The 26,993-nt window shown below is 40.9% G+C and overlaps 1 protein-coding gene across 7 annotated transcripts in view; it reads left to right on the top strand.

The window, feature by feature from the left end:
• clip2 (CAP-GLY domain containing linker protein 2) overlaps positions 1-26,993 on the top strand; it is a 70,694-nt gene that overhangs the window by 12,149 nt on the left and 31,552 nt on the right. For 6 of the 7 annotated variants that reach the window (XM_046327393.1, XM_046327379.1, XM_046327370.1 and 3 more), the window contains exons 3-4: positions 10,328-10,869; positions 26,728-26,852. In XM_046327393.1, coding sequence (XP_046183349.1) covers positions 10,328-10,869; positions 26,728-26,852 — 667 coding nt within the window. Of the gene's footprint in view, positions 1-9,762; positions 9,913-10,327; positions 10,870-26,727; positions 26,853-26,993 lie in introns of those variants that run through there. The other variant, XM_046327388.1, reaches the window with a different exon arrangement.

Genomic DNA, 26,993 nt, shown 5'->3' with positions numbered 1-26,993 from the left:
GAGAGCATCCTGTCGGGATGTATCACCGCCTGGTACAACACCTGCACTGCCCGCAACCGCAGGGCTCTCCAGAAGGTGGTGCGGTCTGCCCACCCTAAAAACCAACTACAGTACCAGTCAAAAGTTTGGACACACCTACTCTTTATTTTTACTATTTTCCACATTTTAGAATAATAGTGAAGACATCACAGCTATGAAGTAACACATATGGAATCATGTAGTAACCAAAAAAGTGTTAAACAAATCAAAATATATTTTATATTTGAGATTCCTTAAAGTAGACACCCTTTGCCTTGATGACAGCTTTGCACACTTGGCTACTGAGGTTGTATGATGCTTTCAGCACACTGATTAAATAATTAAGTCAACGATCAACTTGGTCCAGCCAAAAGCTTGCACTAACAAACTTGCAACATTGTATAAAATATTCGGGACTCTGAGTTTCCTGCGATTGTGAGTTCCGGACAGACACAGCTGTAGGCTATTTGTGCAAGGCATAAGAAGTAATCAGGTAGACCTATTTTATTATGTTTTCACCAGATCAGCATGATTGTTTTTCTCCTTCTTTTCACTTGGAGTGGTTTGGTTATCGAAAGGGAGAGAGCTGAGAATATTTTTCAAATAGGCTACATTGTAGGACTATTGTCATTCTCAATGGATGTAAATATATAATTTGTTTACTTGCTGTATGAAGTGAAGAAAAAAATTACTTTGAGAAACTCCACAGCTCATTAGTGATGGTGAGTTAAGACCATACTATAAAATCCCTAAATGGGCACATTAAGGCTTCATTTTCATCCAGGTGGCCTAGGCCTACTTTTATGCTTAAGTGTAGCCTAGGGTGTGCCCTCTGCAAACAACATGTCCACTCCTGAAAGATTATTGGAATCTGTGTGGGTAGCTGGACAGGTAGGATGACTGACAGTGAAGGTGAACAGGTGGTCACGTGTCAGGTGACAGAGGAATGGATGAGACTGAGGCAGGAATTCCTTTAACCATAAAGTGGTATATTTACTGAGTAGTCTGTGCTGCATCACAAAGGAAACAAATAACATGTATCCAATCAAATTCATAATCAAAGATCAAATCATATCATTCATTATTAACATAATTTAGGGAATTCAACAGTCCAGTTCATTAAGAAGTCAATAGTAATCATCCGCGAGTCATTTAGGCTCGTAACTATTTATCATAAATCATGAAAGAATACAAACAGGGAATGGTTATACAATCTATTATCCCCATTATCAAAGTCAATTAGTTAGCAAACAATGACGTTTCTCATTTCACTCTTTCAATTGTCTTTGTGTACATATAATTCATTTCAATACACATGAACCATATCGATTGCATAATTGGCCTATGACGATCCGTAGGGCCGTGATCATTGACAATTCACATTACACAATATGTTTGAAGCTGCGCTCCAAGCCGCGCTCCGCGGTTATAACTATTAACAGTAACTGAATGGCCCACTCTCCCAATCGCCACTGATAATTCAGAAAGGTAACATGAAAGGTAACAGAGTCGGTGGACTTACGTGGATTCATGGACGCACAGAACTTCTGGATGAGATGGAGTTAAGGAAGAGAAAGCAGCGAGATCAGGCAATGGAAATTTCCTCCTTTTATGGAGTTGAGATCTGTCGGACATTTCCACCTGACCTAATTAAAGCGCCCCTGGCCCAGCTGAGTAAATGGCAATGAATTAAAGGAGTATTCCACCAACTCCATGGGCCTTTTCTACAACTCCTACAATGAGAACTGTAAAAGACTAATAATAATAATATATTGAATGCATTACCAGAAATTACCGTAACCAAACAAACATTGTAGAAATTATGGGAATTAATGGTAAATGTACAAACTGATGATACTGGTGTGCCTCCCCTCCGCCTCCGGAATGGATTAGTCCACTGAGATAGGCATCAATCAAGACGTGACATAATTATTTATATTTTATTGCATCAACAGAAATTACCATAACTTAACAAACATCAAACAAACACTTACCACATCAGTCACCGGCATCATTAACAAGTACATTGACGATGTCGTACCCCCAGTGACTACATACATTTCCAAACCAGAAACCATGAATTGCAGGCAACATCTGCACTGGGCTAAAAGCTTGAGCTGCTGCTTTCAAGGAGCGGGACACAAATCCAGACGCTTATAAGAAATATTGCTCTGACGAGCCACCGAACAGGCAAAGTGACAATAAAGGACTGAGATCGTATCGTACTGCGCTGGCTCTGACACTCAACGAATGTGGCAGGGCTTGCAAACTATCATGGATTATTAAGGGAAACCCAGCCATGAGCTGCACAGTGATGTGAGCCAACCAGATGAGCTAAATGCCTGCTATGCTCGCTTTGAGGCAAGCAACACTGAACCATGCTTGAGAGCACCAGCTGTTCCGGACGATTGTGTGATCAGGCTCTCCATAGCCAATATGAGTAAAACCTTTAAACAGGTTAGCATTCACAGGCCGGTTACCAGGGCACATACCCAGAGCTTGCACTGACCAACTGGCAAGTGTCTTCACTGACATTTTCAACCTCTCCTTGACCAAGTTTTTAATACCTACATGTTTCAAGCAGTCACTATAGTCCCTAATGTCCATGAACACCAAGGTAACCTGTCTAATTGACTATCACTCATATCTTTAGCCATAAAATGCTTTGAATGGCTGGTCATGGCTCACATCAACACCGTCATCCCAGACACCCCGGACCCACTCCAATTCACATATTGCCCCAACAGATCCACAAATGACACTCCATATTGCCCTCTCCCACCTGGACAAGAATAACATCTATGTGAGAATGCTGTTCATTGAGTATTCAGTATTCAACACCATAGTGCCCTCCAAGCTCATCACTAAGCTCAGGACCCTGGGACTGAACACCTCCGGCTGTGTGCTTAGTCCCCTCCTGTACTCCCTATTCACCCACAACACCATCATTAAGTTTGCTGACGACGCAACGGGGGTAGGCCTGTTCACTGAAGACGAGAGAGCCTATAGGGAGGAGGTTAGAGACTGCCAGGACAAAAATCTCTCCCTCAACGTCAAGTTACAGTGGGGCATAAAAGTATTTAGTCAGCCACCAATTGTGCAAGTTTTCCCACTTAAAAAGATGAGAGAGGCCTGTAATTTTCATCATAGGTACACATCAACTATGACAGACAAAATTAGAAAGAAAAATCCAGAAAATCACATTGTAGGATTTTTTATGAAGTTATCTGCAAACTATGGTGGAAAATAAGTATTTGGTCAATAACAAAAGTTTATCTCAATACTTTGTTATATACCCTTTGTTGGCAATGACAGAGGTCAAACGTTTTCTGTAAGTCTTCACAAGGTTTTCACACACTTGCTGGTATTTTGTCCCATTCCTCCATGCAGATCTCCTCTAGAGCACTGATGTTTTGGGGCTGTTGCTGGGCAACACGGACTTTCAACTCCCTCCAAAGGTTTTCTATGGGGTTGAGATCTGGAGACTGGCTAGGCCACTCCAGGACCTTGAAATGCTTCTTACGAAGCCACTCCTTCGTTGCCCGGGCCGTGTGTTTGGGATCATTGTCATGCTGAAAGACCCAGCTACGTTTCATCTTCAATGCCCTTGCTGATGGAAGGAGGTTTTCACTCAAAATCTCACGATACATGGCCCCATTCATTCTTTCCTTTACACAGATCAGTCGTCCTGGTCCCTTTGCAGAAAAACAGCCCCAAAGCATGATGTTTCCACCCCAATGCTTCACAGTAGGTATGGTGTTCTTTGGATGCAACTCAGCATTCTTTGTCCTCCAAACACGACGAGTTGAGTTTTTACCAAAAAGTTCTAAATTGGTTTCATCTGACCATATGACATTCTCCCAATCTTCTTCTGGATCATCCAAATTCTCTCTAGCAAACTTCAGACGGGCCTGGACATGTACTGGCTTAAGCAGGGGGACACGTCTGGCACTGCAGGATTTGAGTCCCTGGCGGCGTAGTGTGTTACTGATGGTAGGCTTTGTTACTTTGGTCCCAGCCCTCTGCAGGTCATTCACTAGGTCCCCCCGTGTGGTTCTGGGATTTTTGCTCACTGTTCTTGTGATCATTTTGACCCCACAGGGTGAGATCTTGCGTGGAGCCCCAGATCGAGTGAGATTATCAGTGGTCTTGTATGTCTTCCATTTCCTAATAATTGCTCCCACAGTTGATTTCATCAAACCAAGCTGCTTACCTATTGTAGATTCAGTCTTCCCAGCCTGGTGCAGGTCTACAATTTTGTTTCTGGTGTCCTTTGACAGTTCTTTGGTCTTGGCCATAGTGGAGTTTGGAGTGTGACTGTTTGAGGTTGTGGACAGGTGTTTTTTATACTGATAACAAGTTCAAACAGGTGCCATTAATAGAGGTAACGAGTGGAGGACAGAGGAGCCTCTTAAAGAAGAAGTTACAGGTCTGTGAGAGCCAGAAATCTTGCTTGTTTGTAGGTGACCAAATACTTATTTTCCACCATAATTTGCAAATACATTCATTAAAAATCCTACAATGTAATTGTCTGGATTTTTCTTCTTATCATTTTTACTGTCATAGTTGACGTGTACCTATGATGGAATTTACAGGCCTCATCTTTTTAAGTGGGGTAACTTACTTTTTTGCCCAATTGTATATGTACATATCTACCTCAATTACCTCATACCCCGGCACATTAACTCAGTACTGGTACCCCGTGTATCTAGCCAAGTTATCATTACTCATCGTGTATTTATTATTACTTTTATTATTATGTTTTTATACTTTTGTAATATTTCTATATTTGATTTCTCTCTACATTGTTGGGAAGTACCTATATGTTAGCATTTCACTGTTAGTCTATACCTGTTGTTTACGAAGCATGTGACAAATTAAATTAGATTTGATATAATCTTAGTTATTTAATGTCAAGGCAGCACTTGTCTAGGAGGTAAGACATAAGACATTATAACATCAAAAACAGCTACATTAGACATAACATCTACAACAGCTACTCATTACATTGTCTTTCAAATTATCTTTAAGAAAGTTTTGAACATCTGGAACTATGGCCCCACTGCAAAAAAAATAAAATCGCCAAACTTAACCTATGTATACGTTCATAAACCTTTTATAACTGCTACATTCCATTATAACATGCGTATAACATGGCAGCAATGTCATTGAATGATCTTTAAAACTGTTTTGAACATCTGGAACCATGCCCCCCCCCTGCAAAAAAAATCCAAACATAGCCTTTATAATTATTTTCTAGATTAGTGTCATTTCAGGAACAGCTGGTAGTCATAGTCATTTAGCTAATCCTACTAATTGATTGTCAGCATTTCCCAGTGTTCATCAACCGCCTGTAGTGCACACCCACTGAATTAGGTTAGAGCTATAGGCCCATTGAGTGAATAGCTGTTTGGTCAGCACATTTCCACTTGTGTACTAAAAGCCCTGCTCTTTTTTTCCTTTTGGTTCAAGACCATTGCTGGGTTTTCTGTCGTTGATTGGTGATATAATACAGTACATGGTCTTCCATTTATTGAGTTCCAATAGATTTTACAATAAGAAAGTAGGCCTAGATAATGTCCTGTTGTCCCTATGTTCATCCTCATTGGATTTCAATACCAATACCGATTTAGAAATCCGTTGTGATTGTATATGATGGCGCACCAACATATTACGGACAACAAAATCAGGGTTGTTAAATTCAATTTAAATTCAGTCAATTCAGGAAATAGACTGAAATTCAAATTATATATTTTTCTCGTAGAGAAAAATTGGGGAAAATTGGCTTGAGAATTAAATTGACTAATTTAAATTGGAATGACCCCAACCCTGCTAAAATGTTTCTGTCAATCTCAGAAAAAAATGATGTTATATTACCTCTGCTCCCAAAAGCTGCTCCCAAAAGTTCTGACTTTAGAGGTCACATCCTCGTGGACTGTCGAGAACCAAAGCATCGTTGCAGAGACAAAAGTGTTTAGGAATGAGTCGCCCCTAAAGGCCTAGTTCTAGTATCTTCTTCTGTTGCCGTTTGGACTGTCCCTGAAATCTGAAGTGACAGCCCCAAAACAGTGAATGGATACCATGTTTCTTATTTTTATTTTCTTATTTGTATTTTTTCCCTTTTTTTCTCCCCAATTTCGTGGTATCTCTGGTGGCACAGAGCCACTGCGCCACCCGGGAGGCCCCCCTCATGTGTCTTATTTTAATTAGGAAATAACATCAGTATATTATTAGGGAATCCATAGTTATTTTCAACTTATTTGACATTATTGAACTTAAGTCTGAAAGAGTTTGGTTCTCAGAGAGAGCGAAAGAGGAAAAGAGAGAGGCGGAGAGAGGGAGAAGAGAGGGGGTGTGTGAAGGGGTGTTCTAAGGAGTTGTGGTGGGGTCATTGTGTGGGGCTGGTGAATAGTGGGATTCAGATGGTTGTGGGAGGTAGCCAGGCACAATAGTGAAAGTGAGGCCTCTGTTCTTGCTCTTCCTGCTGCCTGCCTCATTTCCCCATCGATCTTCCGTTGCCACGGCAACCCAACCACTTGGACTAGCACTGCATCAGTCTTTTGGGTGCACGCTTGTTTGACTGGCTGGGACTTGGGTAGGGGGTGGGTAGGGGTCTTCTCTGTGTTGGACCAGGGCCATGCTGTTGACAAAGCTCACACATGTTACACACACATGCATGCACAAGCTGGAGTGTGCACACACACACACATAAAAACAACACACACACACACACTGCTACTGTAGATACTGCATTACCTCACAAATAACACCAGCACAAAAATACTGCATAGTACACATACATGACCTACACAAGCACACATTCCTGACATTGTACACACACACACACACACACACACACACACACACACACACACACACACACACACACACACACACACACACACACACACACACACACACACACACACACACACACACACACACACACACACGACCTCACAGGGACATTGCCATCATAGGGAGATGTGTAAAGCTTTGTTTGGTTAAAAAAATCATATTTGTTTTGAAGGTATAATATATTTTTGTATCTATAGATTATACACTGAACTAAAATATAAACGCAACATGCAACAATTTCAAAGATTTTACTGAGTTACAGTTCATATAAGGAAATCAGTCAATTGAAATGAATTCATTTGGCCATAATCTATGGATATCACCTGACTGGGAATGCAGATATGCATCTGATGGTCACCTTTAAAAAATAAAAAGTCTGTCAGAAAACCAGTCACTATCTGGTGTGACCACCATTTGCCTCATGCAGTGTGACACATCTCCTTAACATAGAGTTGATTGTGGCCTGTGGAATGTTGTCCCCCTCCTCTTCAATGGCTGTGCGAAGTTGCTGGATATCGGTGGGAACTGGAACACGCTGTCATACATGTAGATTCAGAGCATCCTAAACATACTCAATGGGTGACATGTCTGAGTATGCAGGCCATGGAATAGCTGGGACATTTTCAGCTTCCAGGAATTCTATACAGATCTTTGTGACATTGGGCCGTGCATTATCATGCTGAAACATGAGGTGATGGCGACGGATGAATGGCACGACAATGGACCTCAGAATGTCATCGCGTTATCTGTGTGGATTCAAATTGCCATTGAAAAAATGCAATTGTGTTTCTTGTCTATAGCTTATGCCTGCCCATACCATAACCCCACTGCCACCAAGGGGCGCACTGTTCAAAACGTTGTGTGGGTGAGCAAACCTCTCACTCACACAACGCCATACATGCTGTCTGATATCTGCCCGGGACGGGTGAAATCGGAATTTGTCTGTGAAGAACGCGCTTTTCCAGCGTGCTAGTGGCCAAGGAAGGTGAGCATTTGCCCACTGAAGTCGGTTATGTTGCGGAACGTAAGTCAGATCAAGACCCTGGTGAGGACGACGAGCATGCAGATAAGCTTCCCTGAGACGGTTTCTGACAGTGTGCAGAAATTATTTGGTTGTGCAAACCCACAGTTTAGTTTGCAGTCCGAGTGAATGGTATTAGACTATCCCGCAGATGAAGAAATGTGATGTGGAGGTCCTGGGATGGCGTGGTTACACGTGGTCTGCGGTTGTGAGGCCAGTTGGACTGAGAAATGATCTAAAACGACGTTGGAGGCGGCTTATGGTAGAGAAATTCACATAACATTATCTGGCAACAGCTCTGGTGGACATTACTGCAGTCAGAAAAACTTGAGACATCTGTGGCATCGTCCTGTGTGACAAAACTGCACATTTTAGAGTGGCCTTTTATTGTCCCCAGCACAAGGTGCACCTGTGTAATGAGCCTGCTTTTTATTCAGCTTCTTGATATACCACACCTGTCAGGTGGATGGATTATCTTGGCAAAGGTGAAATGCTCACTAACAAGGACATAAACAAATTTGTTCTGAAAATTTGAGAGACATAAGCTTTTTGTGAGTATGGAACATTTCTGGGATCTTTTATTTCAGCTCATGAAACATTGGAACAACACTTTACATGTTACCTTTATATTTTTGTTCAGTATAGTTACTTGAAATAAGAAGCGTACAAGTGCCGTTCGTCGTCTCATAAATCACAGTATTTGGGGTTAAAATATTATTTCAATGACATTAGCAACTGAAAATTGTATGCTATGCCCTTTTCTATAACAGGTCCAAATGTAGTGGAAGTTGAGATTTAATAAGCCTGTACAAACACACATTAGTCATGGCCAGAGAGAGTAGCTGTTACAGGGATTGCGTCCCAAATGGCACCCTATTCCCTAAATAGTACCAGAACCTTATGGGTCCTGGCAAAAATGATGTAGGCAGGGTTTCAGTCCAGTAATCGCAATATTGACATGTGCAATATCCATATCACAAGAGATCCATATAGCATGAAATATTTTCAAACGCCACTAAGCCGTGTGTAATGTCAATTTTTATAGTTTACTCTGTTTGTCGTCGCTCTCCCTCTTCTCTTGTGGCTGCTTCCCACACCCCCGAGCCCCACCCCCTGTCAATCAAGCAGCACAGTTCCTCCTCCTCGCTGTTAGATTCACTATAACTTTGCATGCTGTTCTGTTAGGTCAAATGCAGTCAACAGATTGTTTCAAACAAGAATGATGCTCCTTTCCACTTTGCTTATTAACATAAATCATTCTATTTCAATCATTCCAACAGTTCACCCAAGTGTTTTGATCTATATCACAGGTCAAATCGCAATATTTGGTCAAATAAATCACAATTAGATTTTTTGCCCATATCGTAGAACCCAATGTGGTACAAAACAAAATGTTTCTAAGTGGTGAATGTTACATTCCTGCAGGAGAACATACCTCCATAAATGCCATTGTAAGACCCCATTAAGTTTAAAAACTCAATTATCATGCCTATTGGTAAAACTAAAAACACATTCTTTTTTTCACTGTAGTACCCATTTTGCAACCATTTCTATCAGTCTCACAACATATGGGAGCAATTGGGGCATAAAATCACTCCTGGGTGTCAGAGAGACAGACAGTCCTGGCACCAACTGTACTCACACATACACACACACACATATATTACAGTGCAGCCAGCGCAGCAGATCACATGCTCTCTGTGCCCTGCTACAGTTAACAGCTCCAGTGTCTCTCAGCAGAATGGATAGTGCTCATCTAAACAGCATGTGCCAAACAGCAAAGCACCGCATCTGTGGTGCAGCATCACAACGTTAATCATCAGTGCATTAGAGTAAATCTCACTGACCCAGTTTTCAATAGGAAGTAGAGCAATGCCTAACCTCGCATAAACTCCACTGTTGTGTTGGATGCAGCACGGCCGATTCTTCGCCGATCCGTTTTGTGATGTGATCAAATTGGATAAATAGATACTGTAAAAGTGACTATTTCAGACTGAGAATGGTTTCAACTTCAGGTTTGGCTTGAACAATTATATTTGGCGTTAACAAAATGTGTAGAAGTATGCTGAGGATTAAGGTGAATAATGACAAGTTGTATTTATGTTCCATTGTGTTTATAATGCCTGAATTCCTTATTTCAGCAGTTTACGTTGCATGCATGAGAATACTGGACTGTAACCTGCATACAACACAAATATTGATCCTCTAGACGAGCTACATTGTTTTGCTTATTATTTTTCACATTATTTGTTTGTAGACCTGTATGTAATCGCCTTTTCTCTCCCCACTTCTGCACTGCTCTAGAGCATTGTAATCAAAGACCATACTGTAGATCCATGGCCATTTTGAATGAATATAAGAATTCTGTGATCTCTACCATAGAAATGGATGTAGATAGGAATTCCATAATCTCTCTTTCTACCTCCACAGACTCCCCACACAAGCAGACCTCCCCACTCCCCAGCAGCAATGCCTCAGACAAGTCAAGCTCCAAGACATCCGAGGTGGGAGACGACGTCCTTGGGGACTACGTGGTTGGCGAACGTGTCTGGGTCAACGGGGTCAAACCAGGCGTCATTGCCTACCTGGGTGAGACCCAGTTCGCCCCAGGACAGTGGGCTGGGGTGGTCCTCAATGACCTGTTGGGGAAAAATGACGGCTCTGTGGGCGGCGTGCGCTACTTTGAGTGCCAGCCCCACCAGGGCATCTTCACGCGCCCTTCCAAGCTCACCCGGCAACCGGTGGGCGACGGAAGCGAAGTCCACTCCACTGATTCGCTGACAGCTCAGAACCTGACACTCCATGGCGGCAATGGCACTCCGCCTGCTGGTCAGCGTGTGGCTATGCCACTCAGGGAGGGCATGCTCAACAGCTCTGTGAAGACAGGTAACGAGTCAGGTTCCAACATGTCCGACAGTGGATCGGTCAAGAAAGGCGGGGATAAGGATCTTCGAGTGGGAGACCGTGTGCTGGTGAGTCCATGTCTCCACACATGCACACATGCACGCACACACACACACACACACACACACACACACACACACACACACACACACACACACACACACACACACACACACACACACACACACACACACACACACACACACACACACACACACACACACACACACACACACACAAAGAGCCTGTTTGCTTTGACCCTCACTCCCACAAAAGGTCAAGGACTGCCATTTACACAACGTTCTTTCAACCCAACCACAATCTCCAAACAACAATTGGGTCGAATTCCATTTACCGTTGGACTTAAAGCTTTCCCACTGGTCAATATTGCAAATCACATTGGATTACTGTCAGGAGATCCCACCGCTGACACCATTTTACCGTGCTTCTCCGCTCTGCTCTAACTCACAGCTATTCTGTGAGTGTGTTGGTCAATATGGATACTGGATAGGGAGCTGTGAAACTCGTCTCAAAACCGCCAGCCTCTCTTGCAATGTGAGATATGTATTTTGGTGCACTGCTTTGAATCTTGAAGCTTTGTGCTAGGCTCTGACTTGTTTTCCGATTTAGTACACATTACACATTGCACAATGGTAATCTAAAAACCTTGTTTTAGAGAAATCCTTAAAGGTTTATCAAAAGCATTCCATTTGCATGCATAAATGCAGGTCTAATTGATGTCTGACCACCTCATGTCTGACCACAGTTTTTAACCACTTGCCATGGCCTCCACCTTCAATGATCTCTATGTATATACACTGAACAAAAATATAAATGCAACACGTAAAGTGTTGGTCCCATATTTAATGAGCTGAAATAAAACATCCAGCTTATTTCTCTCAAATTTTGTGCACATCCCTGTTAGTGAGCATTTCTCCTTTGCCAAGATAATCCATCCACCTAACAGGTGTGGTATATCAAGAAGCTGAATAAACAGCATGATCACCACACAGGTGCACCTTGTGCTGGGGACAATAAAAGGCCACTCTAAAATGTGCAGTTGTATTACACAACACGATGCCACAGATGTCTCAACTTGAGGGAACGTGCAATTGGCATGCTGACTGCAGGATTGTCCACCAGAGCTATTGGCAGATAATTGAATGTACATTTCTCTAGCATAAGCCGCCTCGATTGTCTTTTTAGAGAATTTTGGCAGTACGTCCAACCGGCCTCACAACTGCAAGCTACGGACAACGAACACAGTTGCATTTTGTCAATGGCAATTTGAATGCACAGAGATACCGTGATGATATCCTGAGGCCCTTTGTCGTGCCATTCATCCTCTGCCATCATCTCATGTTTCAGCATGATAATGCACGGACCCATGTCGCATGGATCTGTAGACAATTCCTGGAAGCTGAAAATGTCCCAGTTCTTCCATCACCAGACATGTCACCCATTGAGCGTGTTTGGAATTCTCTGGATCGACATGGATCGAAATGTTCCATTTCCCGCCAATATCCAGCAATTTCGGACAGCCATTGAAGAGGAGTGGGACAACATTCCACAGGCCACAATTAACAGCCTGAACAACTCTACAAAGGAGATGAGTCGCGCTGCATGAGGAAAATTGTGGTCACACCAAATACTGACGGGTTTTATGATCCACGCCTCTACCTTTTTCTGGGGGTATCTGTGACCAACAGTCATGTGAAATCCATAAATTAAATTTCAATTGACTGATTTCTTTATATGAACTGTAACTCAGTAAAATCTTTGAAATTGTTTCATGTTGTGTTTATATTTTTGTTCCCAACATTCTCAACAGCCTTCACCCACTAAAACTACTCATCAACCATTAACAGCTTTCATGGACCTAAGCTGTGAGGTTGCACACAAGGCTTAAACTCCATAGCATTCTTAACTCGTCCTTGACACCCGGAGTAACCCGTCGTTACCGCTGGATGATGTCCCCTCAGCATTGACATTCAGCAGTACCTTAATGACAAGGTAGCACAAAATGAAAGCACACCAGGGCCTATTCACTCAGATCTGAAGGCCTAATGGACACTCAGTCACTAACAATGGGCATTACCATCCCCTGGCTTGTTAGAAGGATCCCGTTATCAAGTGTTTTGGTCATAACAATGTCTGCGTCCCAAATGGCTCCCTCGGGCCACCCAGAGCCTGCATGGGATCGTTTTCTTGTAGTCGGCCATGTTATGTTCACTTCACTGGAGCAAACTTCTGCAGATGTAGAATAATTTTTGATTAACTTCGTCCTGACAAGAGTTGTGTTTAACTTGTACTTCATACATATTTCAGATCCATTCGCAACACAGTTGCAGGATTAGCGGGGTTGTACAATTTTTTTCTGACGGCTGTTTAAGACTAACCCCACTTCTAGAGGCGTATGTCTATAGTCTTTTACTGTAATGAATGGCAGCTAATTTGATTTGATCAACATTCAGTCAAAAAGCTAGAGAAGCTGTCAATGTGAAGGGGACATCTGAGGATCAATTGGCTAGGATGGAGCCCTCTTGAACCCCATTAGAAAGAGATCCGTGGGGATGGCCTGCTGGGATGACAACCCAACTTGGGATGGAGAGGGGCTTTAGCAGGTGGAAGAGTGGAGAACAATTGGAGGGTTGCTTAGTAACAATGCAAATATAATGGTACAGCTTAATGGACACTCAATCACTATGGTACACAAAGCCTATTGAATGATAACTTTTAAAAAACTAGGACAGAAATTTATAACTGAATTTTTCCAACATAACGTATGTACAGCAGATCCCATTGTATGGGACACTTTTAAATGTGCCTTTAGAGGCCATGGAATTCATCTATAAAACAAAAGCAATTTAGGTCAAAAGAGTCCATATTAACAAAGGAAACAGAAGGTCTAACAGAGGCTCAGAATAAGTTAGTGGGGGTTGAAAAAAATGGAGGAACATATTCAGGAAAGATCAAGTGTAATATATTATTTACAATTTTCTACATAGAAATGCTAACAAAAAATAATTTATTGAAACTTGTTAAAAATGACGGTCACGCATGATTCACCAATTTATATTTTGAAAGAGGAAGCAAAGTACTTTAAGCATATGTTTTTGTTTCAGTCTCCTCTATATCCTCTAACCAAAGCTAATTGTATGGATTTTTTTCTATGAATAATGTAAAATGAACAGCTGTACAGAAAGACTCATGTGAAGGCCAAATTACAGAGGAACTTCTTGATGCAATTAAAGCCTTTAAGTCCAGGAAAACTACATGGCTGGATGGCATACCAGTTGAGGTACAGTATACCAAACTTTTTTGATATACTCAGAGGACCGTTATTAGCATGTTTTAACCACTCCTATATAAATGGTAGATTATCGGACACTCAACAAGAAAGTCTGATTTCATTATTACTGAAACAGGATACAAGTAGTAAATATAAAGATCCAGTCCATTAAAAAAATTGGAGGCCCCTTACACTTCAGTGTTGTGATGCAAAACTTCTAGCAGAATGTATAGCACATAGAATTAAAAAGGTATTTTAGGATATTATTAATTCTAATCAGAGAGGTTTTTTACATGGACTATACATTGGAGATAATATAAGACAAGTACTGGAAACAATAGAACACTATGAAATATCTGGGAAACCACACCTGCTATTCATAGCTGACTTTGAAACGGCTTTTGATAAAGTACGACTGGAGTTTATATATAAATGCCTGGAATATGTAAATTTTGGAGAATCCCTTATAAAATGGGGTTAAGTCATGTATAGTAACCCTAGGTGTAAAATAGTAAATCATGGCTACTTCTCAAAGTTTTAAACTGTCAAGAGGAGTAAAATAAGATCTACCAATAATATCAAGCGTTTAGAAATCCAAGGCTTAAAAACAAAGATGTTATGGTACGCTGATGATTCATGTTTTCTTTTAAGTCCACTATGTTGATCCCTCCACAGCCTCGTAGAGGATCTAGATACTTTTTCTAACCTCTCTGGATTAAAACCAAATTATGTATTGGAACACTAAAAAATAAAACTTTTACATTACTGCGTAGTTTACCAATAAAATGGTCTGATGTTGATGTGGACATACTCGGTATACAGATCCTGAAATAAATAAATGATCTCACTCCAATGCATTTTTATAGAAAGTTAACAAAAATGGATACAATCTTGCTACCATGTGTCAGGATTTGGTCAGGGTTGTTCCGGTTTTTGGTCACTAGATGCCCCCATTGTGCCTTTTGACCTTTTGTTTTCCCTTGATCCCCATTATTATTTGCACCTGTGCCTCTTGTTGATCCCGGTGGACTCTCTTGTGGAATTCTGTTTTTTGTTCTTGTTTGTTTGTTTGAGTATCTTTTGAGGCTTTTTGTGCTTTACCTTCCACCTTGTGGATTTACCTTTTTTGTCTTGGAGGATTACCTTTGTTCTTGTAGGATTCCTTTTGAGGTTGTGGAGTTACATGTTTTCCTGAAGAACTTCACTTTTTACTTCATTAAATACACCGTCTCAAGTACTGCTGTGTCTGCCTCATCTTCTGGGTTCTGTCGACTATTCGTGGCTCAGTTGGTTAAGTGACTGTTTCTCACTCCGGAGACCCGGGTTCGTAACCGGGTCCTGACAGAAACACAGAGCAAAGAACAGAGGAAAACAAAGGGTTTAAATACAATCAGGGGAAACGAGGCACAGGTGCAAATAATAATGGGGATCAAGGGAAAACAAAAGGTCAAAAGGCACAATGGGGGCATCTAGTGACCAAAAACCGGAACAAGCCTGGCCAAATCCTGACACCATGGAAAGGAAAATACCTGTCTATTTGTGGAAAAATCACCCTGATTAACTCTTTATTCCAGTTTACCTATTTGCTTACATTCTTGCCTACACCGAGCAAACAGTTACTTCAAAATATTCCCTTTTATTTGGAACGACAAACCAGACAAAATTAAACAGGCATATTTATATAATGAATATTAATTCGGAGGGCAGACATGATTAATTATTAAAGCATTAGACCTCTCACTAAAGGCTTCAGTCATACAAAAGTTATACTTAAATTCAAACTGGTCCTCTAGCAAATTAATAAGAATGTCTCACCCTATGTCCAAGAATGGCCTTTTTCTCTTTATTCAGATTACAACCTCACACTTTCAGTTATTTGAAAATGAAATAATCTCAAATATTGCTATTTTTAAAACAAGCCATAGAAAGTTGGTTGCAATTTCAATTTAATTGACCAGAAAAAAAACTGAAAAAGTAATACAACAAATATTGTGGTTAAAATCAAATAAACGAATAGTAACTAATATAGTATACTAATAAACACGATTTAAAAACAATATATATATAAATATAATCTTTGTAAATTATATCATAAATAGGACTGGTGGAGTTATATCACACAACAAAAATATATGGAAATGTCTGCCAAATTACAACCAATTAATTGCAGCATTACAGCAAAAATGGAAGTGGAAGGGGGAAAAATAGGGAACTTGTCTGTCAACCCTGCATTAAAGACCATAATTGGTTAAAGAAAATTGTGATAAATAAAGTATACCAGTTTAATTTAAGGACCAAAAAATTGACAGCTGTGCCATGTAGATTGCAAAATAGTTGAGCAGAGATTTTCGACGTACCGATTCCATGGCACATGAACTGATATGCAAAACGACACCGGATGCAAACATTACATTTTTAAATTTAAATTATTATACAACATTTTTGTAACAAATAAGACTGTTATAAATATGGGGGATACAACCTTCCCAGCTCTGCAGATTTGCTGAGAAGAGACAGAATCATTTCATCATTTGTTTTTGTACTGTCCATATGTAGCTTGTTTTTTGTCGTAGGTCCAGGACTGGCTGAAGAATTGCAACATTTACCTGTAGTTGACTCTGCAGATTGCACTACTGGGTGATTTGAAAGGTCATAGTCAATCAATCAATAATATAATACTTTTAGCAACAGCTTTTTTTCTCTTTTTTTACAATCTGTAGAAATGATAGGAATAGAAAGGTTCAGAACTTTTGTGAAACAGCACAGTGAAAACATATATGTCAAATAGAAATGGAGCTGAAGGTTGGGAAAAATAACAACTAATAACAACAAGGTAACTAATGTAAAACATACTGTGTCTGTAAAATGTATATAGCTTCGGAACTTTTGTGAAATAATTCAATGGGAGAGGTTGACGTTAGAGGAAGGACAGGAGTAAAAAACAAACAAAATATAACTAATGTAAAATAGACCGTGCCCGTAAAATGTATATAGTATGTATAAGCTGGAAGTAGAAGCCTAAGTGTTGTTCTTCACTAGTTTACTCCAATTAGGGGAGGGGTGGTAGTGTTAGAAAGTAATAAAGGAAAATATATTTTATAGGGATGTACTACACTACCTTTCAAAAGTTTGGGGTCACTTAGGAATATCCTTGTTTTTGAAAGAAAAACACATTTTTGTATCCATTAAAATAACATCAAATCAATCAGAAATAGAGTGTATACATTGTTCATATTGTAAATGACTATTGTAGCTGGAAACAGCTGATATTTTATGGAATATCTACACAGGTGTACAGAGGCCCATTATCAGCAACCATCAATCCAATAGCACGTTGTGTTAGCTAATCCAAGTTTATCATTTTAAAAGGCTAATTGATCATTAGAAAACCATTTTGCAATTATGTTAGCACAGCTGAAAACTGTTGTTCTGCTTAAAGAAGGAATACAACTGGCCTTTAGACTAGTTGAGTATCTGGAGCATCAGCATGGGCCACTGTACGCCTATGTAGATATTCCATTGAAAATCACAGATGCCAGCTACAATAGTAATTTACAACAGTAACAATGTCTACACTGTATTTCTGATCAATTGTATGTTATTTTAATGGACAAAAAATGCTTTTCTGTCAGTAACAAGGACATTTCTAAGTGACCCCAAACTTTTGAACAGTAGTGTATGTATGTATGTATGTATGTATGTATGTATGTATGTATGTATGTATGTATGTATGTATGTATGTATGTATGTATTTACAGTATGTATGTATAAATATACAGTATATACAGTGCCTTGCGAAAGTATTCGGCCTCCTTGAACTTTGCGACCTTTTGACACATTTCAGGCTTCAAACATAAAGATATAAAACTGTATTTTTTTGTGAAGAATCAACAACAAGTGGGACACAATCATGAAGTGGAACGACATTTATTGGATATTTCAAACTTTTTTAACAAATCAAAAACTGAAAAATTGGGCGTGCAAAATTATTCAGCCCCCTTAATTTAATACTTTGAAGCGCCACCTTTTGTTGCGATTACAGCTGTAAGTCGCTTGTGGTATGTCTCTATCAGTTTTGCACATCGAGAGACTGAATTTTTTTCCCATTCCTCCTTACAAAACAGCTCGAGCTCAGTGAGGTTGGATGGAGAGCATTTGTGAACAGCAGTTTTCAGTTCTTTCCACAGATTCTCGATTGGATTCAGGTCTGGACTTTGACTTGGCCATTCTAACACCTGGATATGTTTATTTTTGAACCATTCCATTGTAGATTTTGCTTTATGTTTTGGATCATTGTCTTGTTGGAAGACAAATCTCTGTCCCAGTCTCAGGTCTTTTGCAGACTCCATCAGGTTTTCTTCCAGAATGGTCCTGTATTTGGCTCCATCCTTCTTCCCATCAATTTTAACCATCTTCCCTGTCCCTGCTGAAGAAAAGCAGGCCCAAACCATGATGCTGCCACCACCATGTTTGACAGTGTGGATGGTGTGTTCAGGGTGTTGCTTTTACGCCAAACATAACGTTTTGCATTGTTGCCAAAAAATTCAATTTTGATTTCATCTGACCAGAGCACCTTCTTCCACATGTTTGGTGTGTCTCCCAGGTGGCTTGTGGCAAACTTTAAACAACACTTTTTATGGATATCTTTAAGAAATGGCTTTCAACTGATTGTTGTCCTATGGACAGAGTCTCCCACCTCAGCTGTAGATCTCTGCAGTTCATCCAGAGTGATCATGGGCCTCTTGCAGGTGCATTTATAAGGAGAATTGATTACACACAGGTGGATTGTATTTATCATCATTAGTCATTTAGGTCAACATTGGATCATTCAGAGATCCTCACTGAACTTCTGGAGAGAGTTTGCTGCACTGAAAGTAAAGGGGCTGAATAATTTTGCACGCCCAATTTTTCAGTTTTTGATTTGTTAAAAAAGTTTGAAATATCCAATAAATGTCGTTCCACTTCATGATTGTGTCCCACTTGTTGTTGATTCTTCACAAAAAATAAAGTTTTATATCTTTATGTTTGAAGCCTGAAATGTGGCAAAAGGTCCCAAAGTTCAAGGGGGCCGAATACTTTCGCAAGGCACTGTATATTTGCAAAAGTATATATGGGGGATTGGAAGAAGATGCAGACAATTACATTGATGGAAGCTACAATCTTTCTGCAATATTAAAGCCGATCTACCCCCTAAAAAATGTTTTTGTTAAATAAGATTTTTCCTGTAGAATTCCCAGTGCTGCTCCCGGGTATCCTATTTCCATGACTGACTGTGCTGCTCTACACCAAGGACAACTCAATGTCATTTAAACTGGATGCAATCTAATTCCTCATATTGCTTTTTCCATATGGACTCCAAACAATACATCCTTAAGGGCCTGCACTTCACTAGGATACAAAAATGTAAAATTGACGTGGGGTGAAAATCTCACAGCCATACCCCACACATACAGTGCCTTCAAAAAGTATTCACATTCCTGACTTTTTCCACGTTTTGTGTTACAGCCTGATTTTAAAATGGATTACATTGAGATTGTGTACACACAATATGTCAAAAAAGAAAGTAAAAATGTCAACGTTAAAAACCCTGAGCGGCTTATTTCCTCTCCGGCAACTGAGTTAGGAAGGAAGCGTATGTCTTTGTCATGACTGGGTGTATTGCTACACCATCCAAAGCTTGATTAATAACTTCACCATGCTCAAAGGGATATTCAATGTCTGCTTTTTAAAAAACCCTGTCTCCCAAATAGGTGCTCTTCTTTGCGCGGCATCAGAACACCTCCCTGGTCTTTGTGGTTGAATTTATGTTAGAAACTTACTGCTCTACTGAGGGACCTTACAGATCATTGTACGTGTGGGGTACAGATCAAATGTATTTATAAAGCCCTTCTTACATCAGCTGATGTCACAAAGTGCAGTACAGAAACCCAGCCTAAAATCCCAAACAGCAAGCAATGCAGGTGTAGAAGCACGGTGGCTAGGAAAAACTCCCTAGAAACGCCAGAACCTAGGAAGAAACCTAGAAAGGAACCAGTCTATGAGGGGTGGCCAGTCCTCTTCTGGCTGTGCTGGGTGGAGATTATAACAGAACATGGCCAAGATGTTCAAATGTTCACAGATGACGAGCATGGTCAAATAATAATAATCAGTGGTTGTCGAGTGTGCAACAGGTCAGCATCTCAGGAGTAAATGTCAGTTGGCTTTTCATAGCTGATCATTCAGAGTATCTTTACCACTCCTGCTGTCTCTAGAGAGTTGAAAACAGCAGGTCTGGTACAGGTAGCATGTCCGGTGAACAGATTAGGATTCCATAGCCGCAGGCAGAACAGGTGAAACTGGAGCAGCAGCACGGCCAGGTGGACTGGGGACAGCAAGGAGTCATCAGGCCAGGTAGTCCTGAGGCATGGTCCTAGGGCTCAGGTCCTCCGAGAGAGAGAAAGAAAGAGAGAGAGCATACTTAAATTCACACAGGACACCGGATAAGACAGGAGAAGTAGTCCAGATATAACAGACTGACCCTAGCCCCCCGACACATAAACTACTGCAGCATAAATACTGGAGGCTGAGCCAGGAGGGGTCGGGAGACACTGTGGCCCCATCCGACGACACCCCCGGACAGTGTCAAACAGGCAGGATATAACCCCACCCACTTTGCCAAAGCACAGCCCCCATACCACTAGAGGGATATCTTCAACCATCAACTTACCATCCTGAGACAAGGTCAAGTATAGCCCACAAAGATCTCTGCCACTGCACTACCCAAGGGGGGGCGCCAACCCGGACAGGAAGATCACGTCAGTGACTCAACCCACTCAAATGGCGCACCCTTCCTAGGGACAGCATGGAAGAGCACCAGTAAGCCAGTATCTCAGCCCCTGTAATAGGGTGTGAGGCAGAGAATCCCAGTGGAGAGAGGGGAACCGGCCAGGCAGAGACCGCAAGGGTGGTTTGTTGCTCCAGTGCCTTTCCATTCATCTTCACACTCCTGGGCCAGACTACACTCAATCATATGACCCACTGAAAAGAGTAAGGACTTAAAGATTGAGACCGAGTTTGCGTCTCTCACATGGGTAGGCAGACCATTCCATAAAAATTGAGCTCTATAGGAGAAAGCCCTGCCTCCAGCTGTTTGCTTAGAAATTCTAGGGACAGTAAGGAGGCCTGCATCTTGTGACCGTAGCGTACGTCTAGGTATGTACGGCAGTACCAAATTGGAAAGATAGGTAGGAGCAAGCCCATGTAATGCTTTGTAGGTTAGCAGTAAAACCTTGAAATCAGCCCTTGCCTTAACAGGAAGACAGTTTAGAGAGGCTAGGAGGGCAATTTTGGGGCTTGACCATGTTTCATCCGCATAACAGTGAAAGTTAACATTATGTTTCTGAATGACATCACCAAGAGGTAAAATTATATAGTGAAAACAATAATAGTGGTCCTAAAACAGAGCCTTGAGGAACACTGACATTTACAGTTGATTTGTCAGAGGACAAACCATCCACAGAGACAAACTGATATCTTTCCGACAGATACGATATAAACCAGGCCAGAACTTGTCCATGTAGACCAATTTGGGTTTCCAATCTCTCCAAAAGAATGTGGTGATCGATGGTATCAAAAGCAGCACTAAGGTCTAGGAGCACGACGGATGCAGAGCCTCGGTCTGACGCCATTAAAAGGTCATTTACCACCTTCACAAGTGCAGTCTCAGTGCTATGATGGGGTCTAAGACCAGACTGAAGCGTTTCGTATACATTGTTTGTCTTCAGGAAGGCAGTGAGCTGCTGCGCAATATCTTTTTCTATATTTTTTGAGAGGAATGGGAGATTTGATAAAGGACGATTCATTTAAAAAAATATTTTCTGGGTCAAGGTTTGGCTTTTTCAAGAGAGGCTTTATTACTGCCACTTTTAGTAGGTTTGGTACACATCCGGTGGATAGAGAGCCGTTTATTATGGTTAACATAGGAGGGCCAAGCACAGTAAACAGCTCTTTCAGCAGTTTAGATGGAATAGAGTCCAGTATGCAGATTGAAGGTTTAGAGGCCATGATTATTTTCATTAATGTGTCAGGAGATATAGTACTAAAACACTTGAGTGAGGTAGTCATTCAAAAATCATGTTAAACACTCACTATTAGTGCACACAGAGTGAGTCCATGCAACTTATTATGTATCTTGTTAAGCAAATGTTTTATTCCTGGATGTATTTAGGCTTGCCATGGCAAAGGGGTTGAGTACTTATTGACATTCTAAAAACATAATTCCACTTTGACATTATGGGGTATTTTGGGTAGGCCAGTGACACAAATCTCAATTTAATCCATTTTAAATTCAGGCTGTAACACAACAAAATGTGGAAAACGTCAAGAGGTATGAATAATTTCTGGTAGTTAACTTCTTTTATCTTTATTTGACCTGTGAGGCAAACTAACTGTTTCATAGGACTGGTCTTACACATCCTCAATATGTCTTAAGAGAGACTAGCATAAGGGCTAAGATATCTGTCTAACCTGCATTTGAAATCATAGATAACAAATATCAGAGCCTAATGCTCTGGTGAAGCTCTCTGTGTCTTGGCATTAAAGCGGAGTTGCTCTGAGTCATGTCTCAGGCCAACTTCCAGATAAACAGGAAGTTCGAGAAAGCAGTAGCCAAGTGGAGGCATATGTTGCCGATTCTATGTCTGGGCACTGCTGGCAGGCACACTCAGGCTGTAATATGTGAATCCATCCATCCATCAAACCTGCACCACAAGCCGCCCACTACTGTGTTTTACCTTTCTGCTTTCAGACTGCCTCACTGTTTTCCATCATGGTTTTCTCATCCAAGTCCAAGGAAATGGACGGGTTAGGGATGGAAGTTCTGGAACGCCAGGGAAAACTTATAACGGCGAACCAGCAAGGTCTACTATTTTGAAACTGAGGTCTTCTCCTTGTGTTTTGACAAGCTAGGTTGTGGTCTGTTTCATGCAGTATATTTTCCTTGGCGTGAAGAGTGTTTTGGACGCAGTGCGTACAGGTTTACGTAAACAACCTGAGTGAGGAGGAAAGGACTGGACATTCTTTGGGAGTGTTTTTGTTATCTCTGTGTAGATTCTCGGGTGATGAATGTGTCCATCTGCCTTGTCAAGTTGGAGCTTCTCTTCTCAGAGGCAGGAAGCAAGGAAGTGAGGATGTTCCAGTGACAGTAGTCGTATTTCACATACAAATGCGCACCATATGTGATATATATGTGCGTCACTGTTTTCAGTGATTTACTGTGGATGTGATAGAGTGGCATTCCTCACACATTCAACCTGTTTTGACTCACATGGGCACTGTTGATGACTATCACCCTATCTTTAAAAATGAATTATTATTATTAACATTTATTTATCGATCAATTCACAATCCTCAACATTAATTGTGCAGTTTTCATCCTCAAACAGTGCAACTGATTTGTATGCATTTGATGAATACAAACTTGTAATCCACTGGAAAAAACTGCCCTGTGCTGACAATGACATGTTATCCATAAGGGCAGTGTGCTGTAAATAAGTTTTGCTCTTACCATTAAGGCAATTACAGTAGGTTTTTCTCTAACCCACTCACAAAAAGGCCTCTGTGTTTCGGGATCAGTCTGGAGAAGATGTGATTCCAAACACTGGTGCAGTAGTCATGAGTCAGATGTTGTGAATTGAACAAAGAGCTGTTCTCCCCAACTCGTTTCAGTGACAGACATTTTCCCTCTCTAGGCTACTACATTCACACAAAAAACTAGTATTATTTATATTGTAAATGATTGTAAATGTCATTCCCTGTGAATTCCCTCTTCCTCTTTATATTGCGTTACAACGTGATGAGAACAACGTGAGGGCATTATAACATTTTGCTTCATAAGGCATTATACAGCCTTATAATGCATTATGCATAGCTCAATTATTTTAATACATATAAAGATGGTATCAATAGGAAGTGTTACCAAATTGTGATTAGGAGCTAATTTTTCCCAGTATATACAGTGCTTTCAGAAAGTATTCATACCCCTTGCCTTGTTACACATGTTGTGTTACAGCCTGAATTCAAAATGGATTAAAACATTTTTTTAAGATTAACACGCAATACCCCATAACGACAAAGTGAAAACATGTTTTTAGAAATCTTTACAAATTTATTGAAAATTAAATACAGAAAAATCTAATTTACATAACTATTTACAGCCCTGAGTCAATACTTTGTAGAAGTATCTTTTGTGGCGATTACAGCTGAGTCTTTTTGGGTAAGTCTCTAAGAGCTTTGCACTCCGGGATAAAATACTTCTAACTCTGTCAAGTTGATTGTTGATCATTGCTAGACAGCCATTTTCAAGTCTTGCCATACATTTTCAAGCCGATTTAAGTCAAAACTGTAACTAGGCCACTTGGGAACATTCAATGTCATCTTGGTAAGCAACTCCAGTGTAGATTTGTCCATGCGGTTTAGGTTATTGTCCTGCTGAAAGGTGAATTCGACTCCCAGTGTCTGTCGGAAATCAGACTGAAACTGTTTTAAAATCACCTTTGGCCTCATGGTGAAATCCCTGAGCAGTTCCCTTCCTCTCCGGGAACTGAGTTTGTAGTGACTGGGTGTATTGATACACCATCCAAAGCCTAATTAATAACTTCACCATGCTTTTTTGTGTGTTTTTTTTCTTCAAATCAACCAATCGGTGCACTTCTTTGCTAGGCGTTGGAAAATCTCCCTGGTCTTTGTGCTTGAACCTTTCCTTGAAATTCACAGCTCGATTGAGGGACGTTACAGATAATTGTATGTGGGGTATAGAGATGAGGTAGTGTTTAAAAAAAATCATGTTAACAACTTTTATTGAACAAAGAATGAGTCCTTGCCACTTATAATGTGATTTGTTAAGCATATTTTGGCTTGCCATAAGAAAGGGGTTGAATACTTATTGACTCAAGGCTTTTCATTTATACTTTGACATTCTGGGTCTATTGTGTGTTAATCAATGACACAACATTTCATTTTAATACATTTACAATTCAGGCTGTAACACAACAAAAAGTAGAAAAAATGAAAGGGGTGTGAATACTTTCACAAGGCACTATAAGCCTTGTGAAGCAATATCTCAGTATCTCTTTTGTTATTTGCCTTTTTGTGTTATCTCATACTGTTTGGAAAAATGTATCCTCACAGTCAGAAGCGAAACAATATGGCTGTGAAAGAACAAGAAAGTCCTTTGGGGGATTGAAAAGAGAGTGAAAGCTTCACCAGCTTTTGCCATGAGATTAAAACCACAAAGAACACGTGAATTTAGACTCAATTTCATTGTCCTGCTCCCTGCAGGGCTTTGAGTAAGAGATACTCGCTGGCATAGATGTCATTGTTTGGCCTCTAGGACAATGATTGTTGGTTGTTTGTTAGGTTATTGTTTTGGGTAATCAGGGTTGGGCGGTTTACTTGAGAAATGTGATCCTAGGGAATCTGTTTCTTTATCATCTTTCCTGTTCTTCTATCCATTCCTGCTCCTGACCCTCCTGGGGCAGAGATGGGGAAGAGATGACTCAGTCTGAAGGCACGTTGAGGTTGTCTAATTACACATTTATTGAAAATGTAATTGAAAGAAATGATAAAGCAGTAGGGTTTATGTTTTCAGATTATCATGTCTAAACACTGGCCATTTCCATTCTCAGCTGCAATATTTTGTAACTGTTACTGCATTTGCATCCCTTGGTGGTGGTGCGTCCAATGCATAATTTAGAGGTGAAGTCATTTGTGTTACGGCATGGGAGAGACTCAGCACTGAGCCGAGACTGATCACCCCCAAAGTAGCATGGTGGTCTTTGTGTTTCTCAAACCCCCTGAACCTGCTCTCTGTCTATCCCTCAGTCTGTCTGATCGCACTAGCGTAACTGGCTGTGACCTCTTTTCAGGCACCCGAATGTAGGCCATGTCAGCTTTTCCAGTCATGCGCTCCATTGCCACCTCCGAGTTGTCAACGCCGAAGTCTCCCCTCGCGACACTAAGATGCCTGTCTGATTTCACCCTTAAGTATTGATGTCCTTTAGTGTCACTATGGGATACAGTATTTATGCATAACACTCCACTTCCACCTAAAATGGCAAGACTCCATTGTCACTGAAAGTAGCCTACTGGTTATTGTTACCTTTTTTTGTGGTATACATAACTTATTTTTAAACCTGTAATCTTTACCACAGTTGCTTATGAGAAGAAGGAAAAGTATGTTGCGCACTATAATACCTTGTTAAAACTATACAACATTTGGGGGCCACATGCCAAAAACAAACAAGCAAAATGAAAAAGAAAGACAACCTCACGTACACCGCTGTCAAGTGTCAATGCGCACAAAACCATGTGGGAACTAGAGGGTTAAATAGGGAATAAATTATAACGTAATGGGAACCAGGTGTGTACAATCAAGACAAAACAAATGGGAAAAGAAACGTAGATCGGTGGCAGCTAGAAAGCCGGTGACGACGACCGCCGAACGCCGCCCGAACAAGAAGAGTCACCAACTTCAGCGGAAGTTGTGACAACCGCATTTGCAGTTTTTCTATATTTTCTCTTACTATGCAGTGTGTATTTTGGACATGATCATTACCAAGATGTTGCACTTGTTCACCATGCTACTTTGTCTTGTCAGGTGGGGGGCACTAAGACAGGAGTGGTGCGCTACGTGGGGGAGACTGACTTTGCCAAGGGTGAGTGGTGCGGCGTGGAGTTGGACGAGCCCCTGGGGAAGAACGACGGTGCAGTGGCTGGAACCAGGTATGCAGCGTCTGTCACCCATCTCTCTCTCTCTCTCTTTTTCTCTATGTCTATCGCTCTTAATCTCCCTCTCCTGCTTGATTTAAATCCCTTGCATGTTGCACTCTCTCATTCTCTTGCTGGATCTCTGATGTAAGCTCT

The sequence above is a fragment of the Oncorhynchus gorbuscha genome, linkage group LG02 (assembly GCF_021184085.1).
Source record: "Oncorhynchus gorbuscha isolate QuinsamMale2020 ecotype Even-year linkage group LG02, OgorEven_v1.0, whole genome shotgun sequence".
NCBI classification, from domain to species: domain Eukaryota; kingdom Metazoa; phylum Chordata; class Actinopteri; order Salmoniformes; family Salmonidae; genus Oncorhynchus; species Oncorhynchus gorbuscha.
This window is presented reverse-complemented; position numbering and strand designations above follow the sequence as displayed.